Source organism: Dendrobates tinctorius, unplaced genomic scaffold (genome assembly GCF_039654945.1).
Source record: "Dendrobates tinctorius isolate UK_male_01 unplaced genomic scaffold, ASM3965494v1 ptg000062l, whole genome shotgun sequence".
Lineage (NCBI taxonomy): Eukaryota > Metazoa > Chordata > Amphibia > Anura > Dendrobatidae > Dendrobates > Dendrobates tinctorius.
Window position 1 is genome coordinate 18,400,718 of NW_027361730.1, and position 25,755 is coordinate 18,426,472.

General features: G+C 42.0%; 1 protein-coding gene across 2 annotated transcripts in view; it reads right to left on the minus strand.

Moving 5' to 3' along the window:
• Positions 1 to 25,755, minus strand: part of SCAPER (S-phase cyclin A associated protein in the ER) — a 404,857-nt gene that overhangs the window by 53,110 nt on the left and 325,992 nt on the right. For both annotated transcript variants that reach the window (XM_073579348.1, XM_073579347.1), the window contains exons 25-28: positions 14,920 to 15,149; positions 12,261 to 12,416; positions 8,639 to 8,873; positions 7,832 to 7,981 (exon numbers count right to left, since the gene is read on the minus strand). In XM_073579348.1, coding sequence (XP_073435449.1) covers positions 7,832 to 7,981; positions 8,639 to 8,873; positions 12,261 to 12,416; positions 14,920 to 15,149 — 771 coding nt within the window. The remainder of the gene's footprint in view (positions 1 to 7,831; positions 7,982 to 8,638; positions 8,874 to 12,260; positions 12,417 to 14,919; positions 15,150 to 25,755) is intronic.

Sequence of the window (25,755 nt, forward strand, 5' to 3'; positions counted from 1 at the left end):
GGTGAAGGGAATTCTGGTGATGAATGGGCATTGTGTCTGGCACTGTATGGGGAGCACTATTGCTGGCCATGAACACAAATGGTGAAGGGAATTCTGGTGATGTATGGGCATTGTGTCTGGCACTGTATGGGGAGCACTATTGCTGGCCGCGAACACAAATTGTGAAGGGAATTCCTGTGATTTATGGGCATTGTGTCTGGCACTGTATGGGGAGCACTATTGCTGGCTCCGAACACAAATGGTGAAGGGAATTCTGGTGATGTATGGGCATTGTGTCTGGCACTGTATGGGGAGCACTATTGCTGGCCCCGAACACAAATGGTGAAGGGAATTCTGGTGATGTATGGGCATTGTGTCTGGCACTGTATGGGGAGCACTATTGCTGGCCGTGAACACAAATGGTGAAGGGAATTCTGGTGATGTATGGGCATTGTGTCTGACACTGTATGGGGAGCACTATTGCTGGCTCCGAACACAAATAGTGAAGGGAATTCTGGTGATGTATGGGCATTGTGTCTGACACTGTATGGGGAGCACTATTGCTGGCTCCGAACACAAATGGTGAAGGGAATTCTGGTGATGTATGGGCATTGTGTCTGGAACTGTATGGGGAGCACTATTGCTGGCCCCAAACACAAATGGTGAAGGGAATTCCTGTGATTTATGGGCATTGTGTCTGACACTGTATGGGGAGCACTATTGCTGGCTCCGAACACAAATGGTGAAGGGAATTCTGGTGATGTATGGGCATTGTGTCTGGAACTGTATGGGGAGCACTATTGCTGGCCCCAAACACAAATGGTGAAGGGAATTCCTGTGATTTATGGGCATTGTGTCTGACACTGTATGGGGAGCACTATTGCTGGCTCCGAACACAAATGGTGAAGGGAATTCTGGTGATGTATGGGCATTGTGTCTGGCACTGTATGGGGAGCACTATTGATGGCCCCGAACACAAATGGTGAAGGGAATTCTGGTGATGTATGGGCATTGTGTCTGGCACTGTATGGGGAGCACTATTGCTGGGTCCGAACACAAATGGTGAAGGGAATTCTGGTGATGTATGGGTGGGTAGTGTGTATGGTGCTGTATGGTGAGCACTACTGCTGGCCCCGAACACAAATGGTGAAGGGAATTCCTGTGATTTATGGGCATTGTGTCTGACACTGTATGGGGAGCACTATTGCTGGCTCCGAACACAAATGGTGAAGGGAATTCTGGTGATGTATGGGCATTGTGTCTGGCACTGTATGGGGAGCACTATTGCTGGCCGCGAACACAAATGGTGAAGGGAATTCTGGTGATGTATGGGCATTGTGTCTGGCACTGTATGGGGAGCACTATTGCTGGCCCCGAACACAAATGGTGAAGGGAATTCTGGTGATGTATGGGCATTGTGTCTGGCACTGTATGGGGAGCACTATTGCTGGCCGTGAACACAAATGGTGAAGGGAATTCTGGTGATGTATGGGCATTGTGTCTGACACTGTATGGGGAGCACTATTGCTGGCTCCGAACACAAATGGTGAAGGGAATTCTGGTGATGTATGGGCATTGTGTCTGACACTGTATGGGGAGCACTATTGCTGGCTCCGAACACAAATGGTGAAGGGAATTCTGGTGATGTATGGGCATTGTGTCTGGAACTGTATGGGGAGCACTATTGCTGGCCCCAAACACAAATGGTGAAGGGAATTCCTGTGATTTATGGGCATTGTGTCTGACACTGTATGGGGAGCACTATTGCTGGCTCCGAACACAAATGGTGAAGGGAATTCTGGTGATGTATGGGCATTGTGTCTGGAACTGTATGGGGAGCACTATTGCTGGCCCCAAACACAAATGGTGAAGGGAATTCCTGTGATTTATGGGCATTGTGTCTGACACTGTATGGGGAGCACTATTGCTGGCTCCGAACACAAATGGTGAAGGGAATTCTGGTGATGTATGGGCATTGTGTCTGGCACTGTATGGGGAGCACTATTGATGGCCCCGAACACAAATGGTGAAGGGAATTCTGGTGATGTATGGGCATTGTGTCTGGCACTGTATGGGGAGCACTATTGCTGGGTCCGAACACAAATGGTGAAGGGAATTCTGGTGATGTATGGGTGGGTAGTGTGTATGGTGCTGTATGGTGAGCACTACTGCTGGCCCCGAACACAAATGGTGAAGGGAATTCTGGTCATGTATGGGTAGTGTGTCTGGTGCTGCATGGGGAGCACTATTGTTGGGTTTCTATGAGGAGGTAAGTGCAAATCTAGATGTTGGTAATTTGGCTGATGTGATTTATCTAGACTTTGCAAAGGCATTTGATATTGTACCACATAACAGCCTTATAGTGAAACTCCATACGCAGGGAATGGGGGAAACTATATGCAGATGGGTTAGGTTTTGGATAAATGACAGGAAACAAAGTGTTGTCATAAATGGTACATTCTCCAAATGGGATATAGTCAGCAGGCATCTGTGCTAGGACCGATTCTTTTTAGCCTCTTTATTACAGACCTTGTGGATGGGATTGAGAGTAAAGGGTAAGTCTTTGCTGACAACACCAAACTGTGTAGGATACTAAAATCTGACCTTGACATCACAATATTGTGAAACGATCTGGATAAGATGTCTGAATGGGCAAACATTTGGCAAATGAGATTTAATATAGATAAATGTAGAGTAATGCACCTATGAAGGAGTAATCCTATTGCTGCATATACATTAAATGGGAGTATGCTCGCGACTACAGATCAGGAGAAGGACTTGAGTATTCTGGTTACAAGTAAGCTGAGCAGCAGTACTCAATATCAAGCAGCAGCTGCAAACAGGATTTTAGGGTGTATAAAAAGAGATAAAATCCCGCGATCCCAACGTATTCTTACCCCTTTATAAATCACTTGTGAGGCCACATCTAGAATATGGGATCCAGTTTTTGGCACTACATTTAAGAAAGGACAGTCAGAAAATAGAGTCATTTCAAAGGCGGGCATGATGAGAGGTTGAAAAAGTTGGGATTGTTTAGCTTAGAAAAAAGACACCTCAGAGCAGATCTTATTTATACGTATAAATATGTGTGTGATCAGTACAAAGGACTGGCACATGGCTTATTTCTTCTAAAGACCAGACTAGGAACCAGGGGGCACTCACTACAGGTGGAAGAAAGGCGATTCCGACAGCTCAATAGGAAAGGCTTCTTTACAGTCAGAGCAGTCAGACTGTGGAATGCCCGACCACAAGAGCTAGTAATGGCAGACACTATAACAGCTTTTAAAAAAGGGCTGGATGATTTCCTCAATACAAATAACATTGCTGATTACAGTTAATTTAGTGATAAAAAAAAAAACAATTGGTGGAGAAAGTTTGAACTTTATGGACCCAGGTCTTTTTTTCAACCTTTGCAACTCTGCAACTAATTTCTGTCCACGAACTCAAATGTTGATGGCAATGCCCGTGATTAATCAGCGATCAACATGAAGCCTGTTTACCTTTTAAAAAGAGTTTTTGTAGCAGTTTGGAGTATATTCCATTTCAAAACAGACAGAAGGTCACCATACTTAGCAGAGGATTTGTGGGTTTGGAAGATAACCGAAGAGTACCATAACCTGCATGAAAGAACTCGGCCTACAGTCTTCTACCTTAATATGGTCACTGAAGTGCTTCGTGGCACAGAATATTTGTATAATTTACAGCAGCACTTGTACGAGGATGTCGGCTGATGCGGCGATAGATGGCGATCATTTAGAAAGTGTTACTCACAGTAAGTAATGGTCAAATATCCCAGTTACCAGAGAGCACATAACAAAGAATAAGCATAAATGCTCTGTACATAGGTCAGAGAAAATGAACACCAGTAAACTTTTGCAAAAGTCAAGTTCAAGCTTTCAACAATAACCAATTACATTTAATTTCCTGACAAATCCATCTACCTGAAATGATCGGTCTTTATTTAGATCCCAGAAAATGCAAATTAGACATTGTCCAATTAAGTTATGTTAATTATAAACCATTCCATCCCGTCCCACCATAAACACATGCGTTAATAAGAAAGCAGGGTTTACATTGGGGATCTTTCACCGTGACTCCCCTAATGTAAGCAGCTCCAGGTCCGATCCTCTGTGGAAGAAGGCGTCTAATAGATTGCTTGCTAATAAATTGCCTGCCAGGATGACACGAGGCACAGATTTGTGCACAGCAGGTGACTAGTAGTGACTATGGACAAGAACGGGATCTAACTATTCACAGAATCATCTGGTCAGAACGTTCACTGTTACATTCATGAGCTCTCAAGATGTTAACAAAACATACACACAAAGCAACAGAAACAGCATATGGTACGTACAGTGCGTGCAGAATTATTAGCTGAGTATTTTGACCATATCAACATGTTTCTGCTTATTTCCCAATCCCAAGCTGTATAAACTTGAATGCTTATTACATGAAGCTGATCAGGTGATGTGTATTTGCGTAATGAGGGGGGTGTCCTAAGGATATCAACACCCTTTATCAATGTGAGCAGAATTATTAGGCAGCTTGTTTTCCTCAGGCAAATTGGGCTAACAAAGAGATTTAACCGACTGTTGAAAAGTAAAAAATGTTCCAAGTCTTATTACAGGGATGCAGCAGTCCTGTAAATACTAATAATATATTGGGGCGTGATCACAGAATCATCAAAAGCTTTGTTGCAAATAGTGATTTCAGCACCAAGGCATCATGGCTGGGGAAATGTGCCGGGCTATGACGTCTGTATGGCACATAAACCATGCCAGAGAGCCTTCACTTCAGCGGGACTGGATTAGAAGTCTGCACTCACCCTGACAATGGTCAGACAGCTCGGCTACATGGGATCAGCGGCAGCGAGCCCAGGGCAGAGGAGAGGTTACAGCCTTTACACATGCATGATAATACAGAGCAATAGCATTAATAAGATGGCCATATACTGTCTCAAGATGTCCTCTTGTAGGAAAGGAAAATGCTAACGAAATAGAAATGCAGGCAAAGCAAACATAAAGAACAAAGAAGAAGGTGATCCCAGAGCAATTTTACTATATCTAAAACAAGGGGTGGGGAACCCTTGTATGACCTTTTCTCTGGGCCCCGGGCATATTCCTGGGGACCATATTGGCAGCATCTCCTCCTGATGTCTATACTGCAGCCCCAAAGTGTCTGCTGTGATGTCTATGCCATAGTCCCATGTCTCCTGTTGTGTCTATGCTCCAGCCTCATGCCTCCTATGATGTATTTGCCACAGCCGCATGTCTCCTGTGATGTATATACCGCAGCCCCATGTCTCCTGTGATGTATATACCGCAGCCCCATGTCTCATGTGATGTATATACCGCACCCCCATGTCTCCTGTGATGTATATACCGCAGCCCCATGTCTCCTGTGATGTATATACCGCAGCCCCATGTGTCCTGTGATGTATATACCGCAGCCCCATGTCTCCTGTGATGTATATACCGCAGCCCCATGTCTCCTGTGATGTATATACCGCAGCCCCATGTCTCCTGTGATGTATATACCGCAGCCCCATGTCTCCTGTGATGTATATACCGCAGCCCCATGTCTCCTGTGATGTATATACCACAGCCCCATGTCTCCTGTGATGTATATACCACAGACCCATGTGTCCTGTGATGTATATACCGCAGTCCCATGTCTCCTGTGATGTATGTACCACAGCCACAAGTCTCCCGTGATGTATATACCAAACCCTCTTGTGATGTATATACAGCAGGCCCATGTCTCTTGTGATGTATATACCACAGCCTCATGTCTCCTGTGATGTATATACCATAGCCTAATGTGATGTGTATACCGCAGACCCATGTCTCCTGTGATATATATACCATAGCCTCATGTCTCCTGTGATGTACAGTATATACCGCAGCCCATGTCTCCTGTTATGTAAATAAAGCAGCCCCGTATATTCTGTGATGTGTATACAGCAGTCTTGGTGTCTCATATGTGATGTATACTGCAGCCCTCTCACTGCTTGAGTTCTATAAATGTTACGTGAGCAATGTTTGGTATGACGTACTGCTGTGAGTTCTTTACAAAACTCCTCAGCGAAAGGAGTAGCTTGTTCTCCAGACCAACGCAAATCTGGGAAAGCTGTCAAGAGTAGCAACATCATCCATACCACCTAACATCACAGCCACACCAAAGAAGTTCCAGCCGTCACATTAGGGTTGAGTTAATTAAATGTTTAACCAAATATAGCAGGATCATTTTCAAGTTGATCATTTTGTACGGACCCCGAAATGATGGTATAAATATCCAAATGGCCCTTTGCAGAAAAAATACCCCTATCTTAAACTATGCACTTAGTAACTGGCTGATCTATATTGTCAATTGTAAATGAGCTGAGACTTTGGGGACTGTGACAAAGTGTTGGTTTTGGTTAAAGAGATTTCAATCTTCTTTTGCCAGGTCAGTGGGGTTTGGCAACTAATATTGGTAAACCACCTTATAATTTTGCTCATCATGGTCACAACCCTACAACGAGGATGTCTTTGCACAATGCAAAAGAATGAATAGAAAACACTGAGTGACCTACTGAATGTCTGTGGACTGCAAAATTACAAAGTTAAAACATGTAGCTTAAAGGGTAACTGTACTTCCAATAACTTTTCAGTGTAAGCTCTGTGTGTGTACATGAGGAATAACACCTATATTTGGCATTTATATGACGTACATCCTGCACTTTTGCCAGTTTTCCCCACTGCATAGTCTCTCACTTAGACCACGTTCACATGTTCAGTAGTTGGTGAGTTTTTTACCTCAGTATTTGTAACCCAAAACTAGGAGTGACACAATCATAGGAAAAGTATAATAGAAACATGTCACCACTTCTGTATATTTCACCTACTCCTGTGGTTTTGGCTGACAAATACTTATATAAAATACAGACCAAATACTGAACGTGTGAACATGGCCTTAATTTGGAGCTGGTTCTGAGCTGGTGGGAAGAAATTAGCTGCAATGATGTTACTCATAGACAACACAGCATAAAGAGAGGGATTTCTGCTCTTCATTCCTTAGTCAGTACACAGATGGAAGCAAAAGAATGGAGGAAATTATACAGCACCACTGGGCAGTGTAGCTGAGAATCCAGCTCTGGGGTGAGGTAAAAGACTTGTTAGAAAGCCATCATAAAAATGAAAAATCATACCAGCATGAAGTACTATACGTCTTTATTACCACTGATCTGAACACAACAAATCAGATGACACACGTGTACCAGCTCCTGTGTAAGCTAATAAGTATTGTATGTATTGGTGCGAAATAAAGACATGGACTACTTGATGCTGGCAGAACGTTTTATTTTCCTATTGGTTTGAGGGTCAGGAGGAGTCACCATGCATTCCAGGTGAGGAGAAGCCATCGCTACCTGTGCTGTCTGCTTGCTTCATTCATTATATATGGCATCAATCATGTGACTCAGTATAAATCATATGACTAATGGCATTCAGGTAACACTCTGAAGAAATACATAGACAGTGAAATAGCCATCTGTAATACATTAACAGCAACATCAGTAGTTGGAGCTAAGACTTCACAAATGTGATCTTCTCACGTGCCTTTATCACATATCGTAAGATCATTTTTACAGGTTTTCTCCCAGTAGGGCCTACCTTGGACACAATCGTGTGCTATTTATTAGAGGCACTCTTTTTTACAGCATGCATGAGCACATGTTCACAAAAACAGGAGCCTCTGAAGATGATCATTAATAATTTCCTTTGCTGGATGTCTGTAAAATAACTTCTGATTTTGTGGATAACATGAAGAACAGCAGTCTCATTACATACTGCCTTCTAATACTATCACTCACCTGATTATCTGCATGATTCACTGTGAAGTACCCAACACATACAATGATCTCATGGAGGAGATCCTCACAAGTGTATTGGGTGCAAAACCAAATCAGGGAACTGATCACATGACGAAATGCAAGAGACAGGCCCTCCGCACCTACAACAGACTGGGAGAGAACAAGAGGAGACGCTTAGAGGGCATCATAATGGGTCGCAAGAAAAACGTGAGCAATATTTTGCACCATCACAGTATAAAAAATGGCGCAAGCCACGTGCCGTATAGGGTTATAGTGTATGGTATCATCTTCGCCCCGTTTTACGTTGAAGCGTCAGTTTTCGGCCTGTTTCTAAAAATTTTGTATAAAAATTTGGTCTGTGTCTAAAAATTTTGCAAACTGAAGTACCTTACTACACTATAGTTTCTAACCAAGGCATTGGTGTAACCAGAAAATACTTAGGGCCACTAATCATTGTCTCATTGAAAAATGCAGCTGATCGATCAGTCAATGTACAGCCAATACAATTTGTATCAGCCTGTATAAGAGGACCTTTAAAGAGCGCCAAGTGAATTGTTATATAGTAGATCAGTAATCAAAATTTTGCCTGTGTAAACGAGCCTGGAGTCTGGAAGTGGAGCAGATAAGTCCACCACACCAATAGATAATGGCACTATAACCACAATCAATTATGAAAGGAATAAACAGCGTGTAAACCTGGTAACACAAACACTGGTAAGTATTGGGAAGGAAAGGGACAGTACATAGACATTGAACCCAAGACACACGTCCTCAGGATCCAATTTCAGAGGAAGTTGTGCTGCTTACCTGAAATGACTGGAGATGAAGTGTAGCAAAACTGTTAAGGAACCTCAGGCTCTGAATTGCCACTTGAATGGTGTTCTGCTCATAGCTCTCCTTACAGCTGGAAACATTGGGCTCAGAGGACGAATTGTGGAACAGTGCGCAATACAACATATGAAGAACTCCGACGAGGTCCGAGCTTTGAAAGACTGCTGACAGTCCGGTGGGATCCTGATGGCTTTCAAATATGTCCCAAGAGCTGACGTAAAACAGAAACAAACGACATGACCAACTGACCACGTAACCAGCTAGGGCATGATGGATATTGTTTTCTCTGTAACACAAAGCTTATTTGTAGAGATATCTAAGAAAATAAAGGCTGGTATTATTTATTGGCCACCAGATCTGGACGAAAAAGGATAGCTAACAGAAGACAGTTTGGAAGAAAGCTGTGTGGGCAGAGAAAAGGGATTTCTATAGAGATAGGTAATGTTATAGATGTGAAAATGTCAACACAATAAAGAACATCACATGAAGAAAGTACAGTAGAAAATGGGAGCAAGGGCCCTCCAGGGTCCACGTAAGTCATAGATGTGAGCATTACTGCTTACAGATGAAGTCACACATACATTAGCCATACATGTATCACACTTGACAAGGACATGGAAGTATAAATGGACCTAAGCGAATGACACTTAGAAATGTATGATTTGTAACACAGCGTGATATTCCCTACACTCTGAAGGGCAAATGTTGTAATTTAAGTTTCAGCAAAGCAGAACTATGACTATTTTATTCTGGCATTTCAGCGGCTTCAATCTACATAACATCTGATAACCTAGTCCACAAGCGTTACCACATGCAATGACAGCCTACAGAAATGCCTTAACCACACATCCAAAGCACTGAAGCTCAGGGCCAGTGGTTGGGCTCCTTGTTTACATCTGAGCGCTGATAGTATATTTAGGAGGCTCCCAATGTCTCCAGTTGGTTAGCGACGTCAGGATCAATCATGTGCTCTCTTGAAATTTGGTAGGCAAAATAAAAAGGGTCTATTCAGCAACGCAGAAAACAAGATATTAAAAGAAAGGTGAGCCGATCTGATCAGATCATGCAATGTGATATAGTTTAATATTGATGACTTGGTTCATATATCATTGTGGGAATCCAATCAAAGTGTGCTGTAAACAATATAGGGTAACATACAGAAGTACAGGTACATACCATTTGTGTAAAGGATTGACAGATTGAAAGTCAACCTCGATTCTGTGGGTGGTGGTGCATGGCCGTTCTTAGTTGGTGGAGCGATTTGTTTGGTTAATTCCAATAAGGAACGAGACTCCGGCATGCTAACTAGCTACGCGCTCCCCCCACGGTCCGCGTCCAGCTTCTTAGAGGGACAAGTGGCGCTCAGCCACGCGAGATCGAGCAATAACAGGTCTGTGATGCCGCTACACTGAACGGACCAGCGTGTGTTTAACCTTCGCTGACAGGTGCGGGTAACCCGCTGAACCCCATTCGTGATGGGGATTGGGGATTGCAATTCTTCCCCGTGAACGAGGAATTCCCAGTAAATGTGGGTCATAAGCTCGCGTTGATTAAGTCTTGGGCACCAAATTTTAAAAACGACATCAACAAACTGGAGCAAGTTCAGAAAAGAGTGACCAGAATGGTGACCGGTCTGCAAACCCTGTCTTATGAGGAAAGGTTGCAGGATTTGGGAATGTTTAGTTTGCAAAAGAGAAGACTGAGAGGAGACTTAATAGCTGTCTACAAATATCTCAAGGGCTGTCACATTGCAGAAGGATCATCTTTATTCTCATTTGCACAAGGAAAGACTAGAAGCAATGAGATGAAACTGAATGGGAGGAGACACGGATTAGATATTAGAAAAAACTTTTTGACAGTTAAGGGGGTTTTACACTAAGCGATGTCGCTAGCAATATCGCTAAAACGTCACTGGTTTTGTGACGCTATAGCGATATTGCTAGCGATATCGCTATGTGTGATACTTACCAGCGACCGGCTCCCCGCTGTCCATCGCTGATCGCGCGAGAATGTCCGGCTCCATTTCTCGTCGGGCGCTTCCTGCTGGGCTTCCTGCTGTGACGACGAGCGACGCTGGACGCGGGCGGGAGGACGCAGGATTGCTGTGTGTGAATGGTAAGTATCGTGCGCTGCGTCGCTGCTGCATCGCTGTGAGATCTTTCTGTATGAAAGCTCACTAGCGATCATTTAGCGATGCACCAGCGATCCTGACCAGGTCGGATCGCTGGTTGGATCGCTGGTGCATCGCTAAATGTAAAAGGGCCTTTAGAGTGATCAATGAGTGGAACAGGCTGCCACGAGAAGTGGTGAGTTCTCCTTCAATGGAAGTCTTCAAACAGAAGCTGGACAGACATCTGTCTGGGATGATTTAGCGAATCCTGCTTTGAGCAGGAGTTTGGACCAGATGGCCCAGGAGGTCCCTTCCAACTCTACGATTCTATATGCCAAGTGAGGTTTTAGTTATTGCATATTGGTGTCCACACAAAGCAACTGTGGAATGTGAAGCAATCAGTTTCCCTAGTACATCCATGGGGCTAAACCATTATGGTGCTGACATTGTTCATATACAATAGGCCTGTCTGATGACACAAATGTCAGAATATCAACATCTGAAAGTGTCGCTCCAGGTCAATTACACATTATCAGCTAAGTGTCTGGAAAATCGATGTGAATTACGTGTGAACAATGCACTATTCTCACACGCTTAGTAGATAAATGTTGCAGGCTAAAATACAACAGTTTTTAGAAGAGAGGCAGATGAAAAAGTTGCTCTCTTTGGCACTGTAATGGCCCATTAAGCCAGGCCTTTAAATGACAGCTGAATGACAGCCTTTTATTGGACTGATTACACAGGCCACGAAACAGTGATCGGGACAGAAGATCAACAATATGATTGTTCGGTCCTCAGACTGTATCAGGTTATTAGCAGCAATCCCCTGTTTACACAGGGCGACAATTTTTTGCTTGTAGGTTGGACGATTGCTGGCTTGTTTACACAATAGAGAAATCACTGGAGGCGTTAAGCCCCCATCACACACAGCGATCTCGCTAGCGAGATCGCTGCTGAGTCACTAGTTTTGTGACGCAACAGCGATCTCACCAACGAGATCGCTGTGTGTGACAGCTATCAGCGACCGGCCCCCCGCCGGATATCGCTGATCGTTGTTGAAATGTCTGGACATTTTTGGGGTCGCTGGTCTCCCGCTGGTCAGCACGAGTGTGACAGACGGGAGACCAGCAAGCAGGAGCTGGTAACTAAGGTACACATCGGGTTTCTAAGGGGGCGCGCTGTGCCTAGAAACCCGATGTGTACCTTAGTTACCAGCGCGCTGATGCAGGGAGCTGGTAACCAAGGTACACATCAGGTTTCTAAGTGCTGCGTGCCCCTTAGAAACCCGATGTGTACATTAGTTACCAGCTCCCTGCATCAGCGCGCTGGTAACTAAAGTACACAGCGACGCCGCGCGCTGGGCGTCGCTGGTGAAGCTGTCTGTTTGACAGCTCACCAGCGATCATGTAGCGACTCACCAACGATCCTGACACGTTGATATCATTGTCGGGATCGCTGGTGAGTCGCTATGTGTGACGGGGCCCTTACCTCGGAGTTACAGAAATGCAAAGCCTGCACAGTTCATGTAGAAGCGTAGTAGCTGCTTGGAGGAACACTGCAACTTTGGGACTCTCATCAAGAGGACCTTGTATAGAGATGAAGCAACCGTACAGCTTGTCAATGAGGCCAATACTAATTGTATAACTGAGAGAAAAAAGAATCAGAGAAATTAGTTCTTGAAAATGTATGCATAATTTGGCACATACTGTATACAACATATCAATAGAGTACTAAATATACATGCACAATTTCTTTCAGACCCTTTTTATTTATTTTTTCATATTTCTATAGTTGTGTTTCTACACTTTCTTTGTGAATGTACAATGTGATAAAGCTCCCAGCGTGCTTCTGGAACTAGCAAAAAAAATAAAACTGAAAATGTCCACAAGATTTTACCAAGTCTCATCTGATAGCTACATAAAAAAATCTAAGCTGTTTGTGAGTTGTATGATTGTAGTTCTCGTTTATCCCTGTCTATTTTCTCTGTCTGTCTGCTTTCTATTACTCTATACCCATCTATCCCATACTTCCCTGGGTGGGGGAGGAAACAGATCAGCATGCATTTAGGAACATAGAAAGGTAAGAGACCCCAGCATCTCCACCTTCAGGGGTAATCTGGGGTCCTCCTAGCTTGAGGGACAGGGAAATCCAGCAACAGAATCGTGACACTTTGTGGCCCGATAATTATGGCTTTGGACACTTTCAATAAATAAGTCAAACATGTTTTTTGCAAATGTAGTAGTTATCTTTGGTTGACCTATAGTTTAAAATGTTGCATTAAGTTTCAGGCTGCAATCTTTACTACATAACTCATTCACAGAGACCATTAGAGTAGATCTGTTAACTTAATATACTGACATTTGTAAAAACAGAATATTAGAGATATGGGTCCATCCTCACATTAGCCAAAATTAGGTAAGAAATGCTATGTTATTTTGCTGCTAGAATAAATAGCTTATGACTCTGGTGCATTTGTGAGGAGTGTGCTACCCCTGCCTCTCAGGAAAATTACTACTAGCCTACCGCTACTCCTAAACTGTGCGTCTAGGATACCCTTTGAACATTTTTGTGCCATTTTTACTACTAGATATACTAACTTGTAGCTGTATTATGCTGCCCTTACACAAAAAAAGCATATTAAACTCACAACCCCGCTTTCAACCAGCTTAAAGTTTCAAATTCTGGAGTGGCATTCCCAGCAATACATGTTGGACATGTGTAATTTTTATTCTAGAGTGCGTCTGTTTTCAGTACAGATTACTCCTTTTCCTGCTTTCCCATTCTGTAGATAGTACAACCGATGTGCAATCTCTTCTCCCCTATGAGACACAGGTTCTACCTTGTGTGTGTGAATTCTCCCACCGGTCTTCTCCCATCTAGGTTCTGATGTGGGTTTTCACCTCCTTTTATACTGATACAGCCTGTGTGGTTCCCCTTTCATCTGAAAACTCCACTAGGTGTGCCCCTCCTAGGCCTCTATACACTGATTTAATCTACTGTGCATAACCCTCTTCCCTGTCTTTTGGAATCTCTAAAGCCCCCGTCACACACTGCGAGATTGCTGCTGAGTCACAAGTTTTGTGACGCAACAGCGATGTCACCATCATCAGCGATATCGCTGTGTGTGACACCTATCAGCGACCGCCCCCCCCCCCCCCCCCCCCGCCGGGTATCGCTGATCGTGCTCGAAAGCCATGGACATTTTCTTGATCGTTGGTCTCCCGCTGGCCAGCACGCATAACGAGCTGGTATCCAAGGTAAACCACGGGTAACTAAGTGCGCGCGTCACTTAGTTACCCGCAGTGTACCTTAGATACCAGCGTGCTGGTGCAGGGAGCTGGTATCCAAGGTAAACAGCGGGTTTCTAAGAGACGCGCGCGCTTGTTACCTGCGTCGTCGCTGGTCCTGATCACTGCTGAGATCTGCCTATTTGGCAGCTCACCAGCGATTATGTAGCGACACACCAGCGATCCTGACAAGGTCATATCGTTGTCGGGATCGCTGATGCGTCACTATGTGTGACGGGGGCCTAACTCTTCGCAACTCAGAGGAGAGAGAAGAAAGAACAGGCTCTCAGCAAAGCACCTAGATATTAGTCACAAGCTGATAACAGCCAGGACCTGCCTACTGTCCGCATCTATGCTAGAAGCAGCAGCATTGCCAGCTGTACAAAAACAAAATAGGAAATTTTTAATTGAAGACTACATAGACAGTAGCTTAATTTTGCATTTATGAAGCAAATAAATCCTCAGTCTACTGAACCACCGCACAACCAGCTCTACCCTCTCCTAGTGTATCCTCACCTATCCCTGTAGACTGTGAGCCCTCGCGGGCAGGGTCCTCTCTCCCTCTGTACTTGTGTGTGCCTTGTATTGCTCATGTTTATTGTAATTGTCTATCTATGCCCCTTTTTCACATGTAAAGCGAAATGGAATAAATGGCGCTATAAAACTTCATTACACTTGACTGAGAAAAAAAATAAAGGTATTGTAATGATTAAACCATACAAAGTTTATTTCTCCAAGAAGGAGATCAAACTAAGGGAGATCATAACCTACATCACTTACACTGAAAATACGTACCAATATTTATACAAATAGCAATCAGCCGCAAAACATCATCAAACCTGATGAAAAGGCAAATGTACCTGATGATATCTTGGATACGACCATTGAAAACATCAGAAAGGGACAATTTCGTTTTTGCATCTGGTTTTATTTTTATGATGTCCGTCTGTCCAGTCCCTACTGGAACACTAGTTGTTAGGCAAGCAAATATTTTAGAAAGGAGTTGGAGGAGACCTGTAGTCAAACTATCGAAGATCTGCTTGTTGAGACTCCTCATGATGGTAGACTTTTCGTCATCTGGGACAACCAACTAACAGGCAAAACAGAAACATCTTGGATGTCATCTTTATAATAATAATTTTTGTTGTGCAACACTTGAGAGGACATATACAAGCGAAATAAGACATTACAGAGTAACACATACAGTGATTCAACACATATTAATATCAATGAGGATATCGAAATTATACAAAAGGTAACAAAAAAAGTGCTGGTCATGTGTGGTCCAGTCATCAATATAATAAACTAGCTGAAGAGCCCGGCGCTGCCCGGGCATAGTAACTAACTGTGGTTAGTTAAAGCAATTTATAATTGTCCTCCATCCCATAGTCCCGTGCCCATATACCCATCATACATATCCACGATCCCATAGGCCCGTGCCCATATACCCATCATACATATCCTCCATGCCATAGTCGAGTGCGGCCATATACCCATCATACATCCTCCATCCTATAGTCCCGTTCCCATATACCCATCATACATATCCTCCATCCCATAGTCGAGTGCCCATATACCCATCACACATCCTCCATCTCATAGTCCCATGCCCATATACCCATCATACATATCCACGATCCCATAGGCCCGTGCCCATATACCCATCACACATCCTTCATCTCATAGTCCCATGCCCATATACCCATTACACATCCTCCATCCCATAGGCCCGTGCCCATATACCCATCATAAATATCCACCATCCCATAGTCTCGTGCCAATATACCCATCATACATATCCTCCATCCCATAGTCCAGTGCCCATATACCCCATCACACATCCTCCATCCCATAGTCCCGTGCCCATATACCCGTCATACATATCCTCCATCCCATAGTCCAGTGCCCATATACCCATCACACATCCTCCATCCCATAGTCCCGTGCCCATATACCCGTCATACATATCCTCCATCCCATAGTCCAGTGCCCATATACCCATCACACATCCTCCATCCCATAGTCAACCATCATGACATCATAATGAGGGGTGGGGCTTAATACACACACACACTTTTTCCCCATTATGTAGATAGGGGCAAAATTGTTTGGTGAATTGGAATGCGCGGGGTTAAAATTTCGCCTCACAACATAGCCTAGGACACTCTCGGGGTCCAGACGTGTGAGTGTGCCAAATTTTGTGGCTGTAGCTGCGACGGTGCGGATGCCAATCCCGGACATACACACACACACATACATACATACACTTGAGCTTTATATATTAGATAGGGTATTGAAAAAAACGCTGCCTGAAACAATCAAAAGCCAGTATGTGTATAAGCAGTTACTGAATGCTACCGAGTGCATGAAGGGTGTGGAAACAGATAAGAGGGACCAGATTCTGGGAAAAATTTAAGAAGGGAGAATAGAGACTAGTTAGATTAGTGAGGTGATAGGCCAGTCTCTAGAAATGTGTTTTTGGAGCATGATTAAAACTATGCATACTGGGAATTAACCGGATTGTTCAGGGTAGTGCATTCCAAATAACTGTCGCAGCACAAGAGAAGTCCTGATATGGGAGTGGGAGGTGAGAATTGTAGAGGAACTTAGGTCATTAGTGGAATGGAGAGCACAGGTAAGGCGGTAGAAATTTAACAAGAATTAGGTTTCAAAATGTAATCATCTGTAAAATGCCAAGCCTGAAATATACATCCACTTTCCGCTCACATTTTGAATCTTTAGAATACGTTTTCCTGCAATACAAGGCAACACGATACAAATAACTAAACAAATAGGTGGCTCTCTAGGCTCATGTGCTTCTGTATACATGTGGAAAATATATATTTTTTATCTATCTTATCTCATTCTGCTCTGGTGGTAACTGAAATCAGTTCTCAGTCAGTACATCGATTTCCTAATATGCTTGTATAGATTTTAAAGATCCAGAAAGCAGCACATTGCACCACTATCGAGAAAGAAGGCGCGTTTCTGACCTCATTACACTCCCTGTGACACTGCAGCTAAATTATAGTCACGGACCACAGCTCTGCCCTTAGCCATCATTTCTTATCCGGTCTTTTAGATCACAAACGGATGTGAAAAATTATTTGGTGCTGGTTTTACAACTTCTAGCGTAAATGTTTTCACTGACAAAAGAAATGAAGTCCTACGGCATCTCAATTCAAATGCTAAAGTCTAGAGTTCCTCCACTAATTGACTTTTACCTACTCTCACCTATTGATAAGAAAGTGGTACATGGAACAATAAGATACTGATTGATCATGGTGCTAGAAATCCGCAAATTAAAAAAAACACGTCAAACGAAGCTTCTCTTTTTTTGCTCTAAATTCAACCAAGTAATATTTTTTCATATTTTTCATTAATTAGAGCAACTTAAAAAGTGTATACCAATCAAATAGACAGTTCATTTCATAGAGTATATTGACAGGGTCTCATACTAGGTTGTGTATTTTTTTGTAAACATATTTGAATATTTTATACTGTATATTTTTGTTATATATTTCTTTTTATATTTTAAATATATTTGTGCATTTTATACTAAATTGTATATAGATTTTACCATTGATAATTTAATAAAAGGCAAATGTAGAATTTAACAAATAACATGGAAATAAAAACATCAAGATTACGGTATATATCAATGTTTCCACTCCTTTCTAAATGTGCTACAAGTTGAGTCGCATGAATCTTAATTCATAATAATAATAAAAAAAAAAAGTCAGGCCACTTCAGCGCTTCACACAAATAGTTGGAATGAAAAATGATTTCTTGTCTGCCTGTGAAGCACCGGGAATAAAAGGAAGACGGGCCAGACTGGAGCTGCTGGAAGGCTTCTAATGACAGATTAATGAAGGAATGGATTCCAACTGAAGTCAAGAAAAATTCAGTTTGTCATTTTAAAATGTTTCTTCTGTAAACCTTTAAGAAAGCGACTACTATGAAAGCGTGACAACTATGGTAGATAGATTAACCCTTAAAGATCCAGGCTAATTTTCATCAGTAATACTCAGTCTTCTCCAGAAATGTTTATTAGTATTGATGAGCGAGTATACTCGTTGTTCGGGTTTCCCCGTGCATGCTCGGGTGATCTCCGAGTATCTTGGCGTGCTCGGAGATTTAGTTTTCGTCGTCTCAGCTGCATGATTTGTGACGTGTTGACAGGCTGAAGACATGTGGGAATTCCCTAACAAACAGGCATTCCTCACATGTATTCAGGCTGTCTTTAGGTACTGTCACACTTAGCGATGTACCAGCGATCCCGACCAGCGATATGACGCGGTCAGGATCGCTGGTACATCGCTAAGTGGTCGCTAGTGAGCTGCCACACAGGCAGATCTCACCAGCGACATCGCTGGGGTCGGGGGTCGCTACTTACCTGTCACACTAGGCGATCCTGTGTCCTCCCGCCCGGCTCCACGCTCGTCTCTCCACAGGAAGCGCCGCAGGAAGCTGACAACGAGAAACAGTCCAGGACGCTCTCGTGCGATCAGCGATAACCAGTGGGGGAGCGGGTCGTAGGTAAGTATCAGACACAGCGATATCGCTAGCAATATCGCTATAACGTCACAAGTTATAGCGATATTGCTAGCGATATCGCTTAGTGTGACAGTACCTTTATAGCCGCAAATCATGCAGCTGCGTCTACAGAAACTGAGTCTCCGAGCGCGCCAAAATCCTCGGAGATCACCCTAGCACGCTTGGGAAAACCTGAGCAAAGAGTATACTCGCTCATCACTATAATTTTTAGGCATGAATGTAGACGAGAAAAAAAGATGTGTTGGATCCAACATTTATCTATTTTTACCATCAATGTAGCATCTGTTTTTCTGGTATGCAAAAAAAAAGAAAAAAAAATCCAAACTTCTCATCCAGGTCCAAAACTAAACCAGCAAAAAATGTGGGTGTGAATATGCCCAAAGACTCTAATGGCTAAGTGCTCGATCTGTGAAAATCACACACAGAAATGTGGACATCAAACACGGACGTCTGAATGTTTATCACGGATAGAACGCATTAAAATCTATGGAGCTATTCACATGTCCGGGTATTTTGCAAAAAAAAAAAAAAAAATCACATATGCATGTTCGTTTTTGATTAGGGTTATGGATCAAAATTTCCCATAAAAGGCTGAGTCATAGAAAATCTTGGATGTTGTCTCCATGTTCTGTTCGTGATTAATACTGCAATGGGTAGGAGAAGCTTTGCAATGTAGATGTTTTTTTTTTATACGTGAGATTGTGAAGGTAAAAAGTGACAAAAACTGTTGAAAATCAAATGCAAAACATGGACTATTTATTGCATATGTGGAAAATCATGGACGGCTGAATAAGGCCTTAGATGTATTGTTCTTAGTAATAAAATAGTTTGTAATGCTGGCTAACAAAAAATAACAAAACATATATTTTTGTTTTCAAATTAATTGACTAAAAGTGGCAAAAAGCAAATTGTAAAAGTACAAACACGTTGTCCGACCACCCCGATATTGTAATGATCATTACCGATTGTTATTTGACTGTAAATTGGTAAAACTACTCGGCCATTTACAATCACATTATCCATTTACCTACTACTTACCCCAGACAGACCTATAGATCTATTCCCTAATATATTCAAATCAATTTTTAACACTAAAACTGAGTCCCATCATAAGTTTTTCCTATAAAAGCAGCTGCACATGCTTGGTGGTAAACCGAAGAGTGTCTCCCATAAAGTGAGTAAAAGGTTAGCAGTGTAAGGCAGGGACCTGCACAATGACACTATTGTCTGGGATGCCCCATACTGCTGAAACGTATGTCAGCAGGAGGGAACACGTTAGAACGAGATGCTTAGGGCACATACAGACACGTCTTGGCCTTTCAGGATCTCTGAAGGTTTCTCATGGCTTGGAGCATTATTTTTGCCAAAACACAGGGATGTAATCACAAAACCATACTGCCCTGGTCCTGCACTGAAGACCATGTATCATATGGAGTTACTATTAATTTTCATACAAAAGGATTTATATAGTGTAAACAGTGAGCAAAGGCTACTAGAGAAAAAGTAACCAATGCATTCCGCCCGGAGTTATATACAAGGGCAGTGCACACAACAGGCACTTTGCTTATTGCATTTATTAATATTATTGATGTGGTTTAGGTCAAGAAGCAATAATGAGGAGAACAAGCACCAAAGACTTCGTTCTTCAAACCTCTACCTCACGTAAAGTAATCCAACTTCTGTGGCAAGTTCTAAATAAGTGCCCTTATGACAGCGGTCAGTACCCTTGGGTCTGAGAGCTTGAGATGACATTGTCCTTAAGGATTTCATACAAGTTCAAGTATACCGTACCGACAAAGGTAAAGAGGATTGCCAGGGTTATTCCACACGAAAAACCCAACAACACATTTACTAGAGAGTCAGTAATGGACTAGAGTCCTGTCTAGTGGCATAGCTACCTGTAGACTGTGAGCCCTCGCGGGCAGGGTCCCCTCTCCTTATGTACTTGTGTGTCCCTTGTCTTACACATGTTTACTATACTTGTCTATATTTCCTCTTTTCACATGTAAAGCGCCATGGAATAAATGGCGCTATATAAAAGCATAATAATAATAGCTACTTGGGGAGAAGGGGGTGTTCCGTTCTCACTGAAAGACTACACTAGGGGCAACTGCCACTCTTAACTCTACCGATGTGCCTAACATGTCAATCATTATAGTTAAGCTCTATGGTAGAGCTGGAGGCCATTGGCTCCCAACCACGCTCTGTTCTGTCTAAGGTAACCTATTTTACCATCTAGAAGGCCAAAGCCACAATTATTACTTTAAGGGGAACTAAAAGGAATACCATTACCATGCAGCACAGCAGGTCCAGTAATAGGGACAAGAACGGCGGCAGCAGTAGGCTTAGCATGGGGGAGATGCAGTAACATGGGGACTATGAGCAGGATGGGAAAAGATGGGAACGGTACTGGAATTGTAAGAAGCCAAATGTGTCGTTGTTGTAAACTCTTCAGACGAGTCTTGGCTGGAAAAAGTCGTCACTGCGGTCTGAGCCAGATGGAAAAGATGAGAAAAATGAAAGACCTCATCAAAAAGAATGCCAGCTATATAAGTCACTATCTAGAACGCTAATCTCTCAATATGTTTTGCAGAACTGGTATCTACCACTATATGGTCACCATGTGGCCATAATGTCGGTCTTGGTATAGAGATTTTTTTTTTTCCAGTAGCAACATGGCTATATGCTAAAGTTCACCTTTACCCACTACGATTAGGGTGCACCACTGTAGTTGTATACAGGGTTACTGAACCACTGGCCCAGACTCGGTGACAGAAGACATTCCAGCTTCTCTGCGTTCTGCAGGTTTTGGCAAAAATATATTAGTAAAACAAAATAAAAATGAAAAAACATAAGAGGCATGCCTTGTTAAACTATGGTGACCCAAAAAAGATTGGCTGGTGAAAAGCATTTCTAATTCTCCTTGATCGGTCTTTTATTCATTTCTTTTTGTGGGTCTCAGAAGCAGCAGTACAATTGTCCATGAGATGTCTGTGTTCAGACCTGGTTGGCCTTTATCTGCACCTGCTCCATCTGGCTGCACGGGAGTGGTGCAGATATGCTTCAGGTATGGATTGCATTTGATATGGTCTTGCTTTTAAAACATTTAGGAGGCCGCAATGGCACAGTGAATAACAAAAATGTAGAGTAGGACCCCCATATGAGATTGCCTTGGCGTGGCTCGGTGGCTCAATATATTGATCAATATTTTGCTAAATGTCTCATTTTGAATGCAGTAAGATATGTGCATATGCACCTCATGTTATGCGTTCTGACCACTGGCAGTGCTGGCTCTTCTTCTTTTTTTATTGCAAATTGGTTTTGTGGCTGACCACCACTGTTGCCGTGCACGCTGGGTCATGTTCGCCATCTTTTCTGTGTTTATTGTGATTGATCTAGGCTGCTGTGCACACTCACGGCAGCCCCGCCCTGCCCCAGGCTTTATTTATTTTTGCATCCATGTCTGAGCCTGCATTGCCCTTCATCTGTGTTTGCTGGTCAGGCAGTGTGTGGAGGTCAAACCTGAGATGTCTGTGTTCAGACCTGGTTGGCCTTTATCTGCACCTGCTCCATCTGGCTGCAAGGGAGTGATGCAGATATGCTTCAGGTATGGATTGCATTTGATATGGTCTTGCTTTTAAAACATTTAGGAGGCCGCAATGGCACAGTGAATAAATAAAAATGTAGAGTAGGACCCCCCATATGAGATTGCTTGATCAATATTTTGCTAAATGTCTCATTTTGAATGCAGTTAGATATGTGCATATGCACCTCATGTTATGCGTTCTGACCACTGGCAGTGCTGGCTCTTCTTCTTTTTTTATTACAATTGTCCATGATGTCTATCTGGCATTGCAGGTCCTCTATATTCCCTTTATTTCTTTTCACTGACCAAGACCATATCTGTAACTTTACATGATTTCTGCAACTAGAATATAAGGGCGAGAGCTTAGCGTCACATTAAAGATCCGATTTTTCATATTTTTTTTTTAATGATGTTAGAGCTCATTTACTGTCAGTGATTAGGATGAAAAGTTTTTAAAGGAGGAATTAAAACAATGGATGACCACAAAATTTTAAACCGATTTAGAACAAAAAAAAATAAACGTGTCATATTATTTTTCTACCCTTTTTATACAAAATTGTGCATCAGATTTACAAAAATGGGAAAAAAAAAAAATCACAGGTCATTTTTTCCATAGGGGAATGTATAGAAGGAAAAGAATGGGTTAAGCATGGATGGATACAGTTTCAGTTAAAATTTCTCCTGCAAGAAAATATAAATGCATTTGTATTAGAAGATTGTCTGTGGCTACTGCCTGGGGGATAGTTTATATAAAAACAAAAGCTTTAAGACATCCGCAGCGCAGAAGGAGATCTTTCTGCAGCTCATCAAAAAATCACTTGCTAAAGACTGAGCAACCAGGAAAGAGACTTACTCACTGTCATGTTAGTTTAATAGAGGTATGTCTTATATTCTGTATTCAGGTGACACATAGGTCAAAGATACAGTCTTCGTTTAAAGGCATACATGCACACAAAAAGAATGCTTAAAAAATAATATAAACGTTGCCACATGGTGTAATAGATTTATGCAGTAACGGATAGAGACACACATGAAAACCCATCTTCACTTGCTACTAATGTTTCCGAGAGATGTGCCGTAAGTATCTTACTGATAACATCAGCCATTTTTTTTTGCTATTTTGACCTAATGGATTTTGGATTACCATAGGTAACGTGAACTAGCAGCAGCTATTAATGTTCTCATTGGGATTGTGCTTGATTTATTCACAAAATGTACCCGTGATCTAAGAGATTGTTTAGGGAACATCTGGCATTACAAAAATTCAGTAAGCTCCCTATCCAAATATCTGGTGGGCATGTCTTCTAATTCAGAAATTCTGGAGATCCGTTTTTGTCCTTTACAAATCTTGGCAGTCCCAATTCAGTGGAGCTTTCTCCAGAAATGGCCCTACTCTCACACATGCCTGGATCTCTAAAGTAGGCCACCAAGGACTTCTAAGGCATTCTACTAATACAGCTTGCTGCCACGTACCCATCATTGGAAAATCTCTGGAATTCCTTCAAAACTTGAGTTTATAGAGTATGTAAATTACTAAGAGTGTATGGAAGAGTTAATGGCAACAGACCATAGTTATATAGTGCGCGGTGAAAAAACGTTGCTCTGTGTTGATGAGTTGGTGCCTGAATAGGGTTCCAATCCGTAGTAGGATATGACGTTTCGGAACTCAAAAGGATGGAGTGAGGCAAAGAATTAATGCAATCCAATACATCCAGAAATTTAATTAAGAATTTTTAACGATTCGGCCATGAATATACTGCTGTGTTTTTATATACTGTACATAGTACATAAAGTTAAAAAAAAAAAAAAAATGACCATCAAGGTCATCCGAGGGATGGGAAATGATAAAGGTAAAGGGCACATGTACAGCCATATCCAGTGCACCAACAGAGAGCTAGTCTTTCATGATTTCACTTGTCCATCCACAGGAACAAAAGAAATAAGCAACAAAACCCTTTATGAACACTGAATGTTGTTACTCTGTGATCTACAAGTACAATAGATCCTTCTCTACTAATGACTCTCCTAGTTTTACTCCATCTAGAACATATGTTGTCCCCATGTTATTAATGCCCATGAGCATAACTGTACATTTTCATTAGAGGTTAAAGACTAGAACCGATACACACTTTGGGACTGGCACCATTGCATCACAAGAGCTCATTTTGATTGTTATTCCTATTCTATGGGGACTACATAATTCTTCAATTATCTATTGGGCTATTCAGACCAGTTATTGCAAGTCACCTATGGTATGCATGCACTCATGACAATTTTCCATCAGTCTGTATTCTTGTCATTATTCACAACTATTTGACTTACCCTGAACAGTCCTTGCTCTCACCCATTTGACACCCAATATATTTCATTCTCTCGGGGTGTTCTGATCTTTGTGTCTCCTCCTGCTGCGTCTGTCACTTCTTTATTCAGTGTGATTTATCTGCTTTTAACTTGTCATTTATATATTTATTAATAAAATATTATCTGTTTGTACTATCTTCTTGACTGTTTACCATGTTTGTAGGTATTTAATCTTAGTATACACTAGATTTAATAGTGTCTAATAGGGATAGGCGGACCCATGGAAGTTTGGGTTGGTCGTGTTCGACCAAACTTCAGTCCACAAACTTTACAGTTCAGATTTGTTTATCTCTAGTGCTTAATGCTATTTGACTGTAAAGTCTAAGTTTACACCACTTATTAGTTGGTTCACTTTGAGGCAAAAATTTACTCCAATATTTTGGGACAATTTTGGCACAGTGTGTTTCATGTAATGGCATTATCTTTTTCTCGCAAATCCATACTCTTTCATGCTAGGCTACAACCGTTGTCTAATGAGTTAGAAAAAGGGTCTAAAACGCATAATGAATGTGGAGCAATTCAATTAAGACTTTTTTGAGGGGGACTACCATAAATTCCCTCCACTGTAAGTCAGTTTTTTAAATTATTCAAATTGATAAATATTCCCCACTGTGCTTAGACGATAAGAACATGCTAAACGGCTATCTTAGCCTTATCTTCTTCACAAATACTAGTTTTTCAACCTTTTAAACTATTGAAAAAAAAAGTTATGTATTTCAAAATTCTATGAATTCAATATAAAGATGGTCTTGGAGATAGCTGTAAACTGGCAGTATTTAGAAGGCAAGAATAAAGGGGAATAATTTAAAAATTAAAAATAAAGGCGAGAATGTAACAGAGTTTCTATACAGATAGTGATATACAAAAAAGAGAGACTAAAGCAGCACTGTGCCAGTAATATGGCTGCAAGTCCCAGGAAATTGACTCCTTGTCCTCTCAATAGTAAATGCAAGAGATGGAAAGAATCAAACTTTAAAAGTGAATATTTTTTTATTACAACATATATAGGGAGACATTTCTTTCTTATAGCACAGTAGTACCTTGGTTAAAAAAAAACGAATCCCAGGAATATTCTTGTAAAACAGATACACACAATTCAATCCCAGGGTTTACACAAAACAAATATAAAGGAAAAAAAAGGCAGAACAATTAGCTGTCAAAGAAAGAGAGGTGGTTAAACCCTTTGTGACAA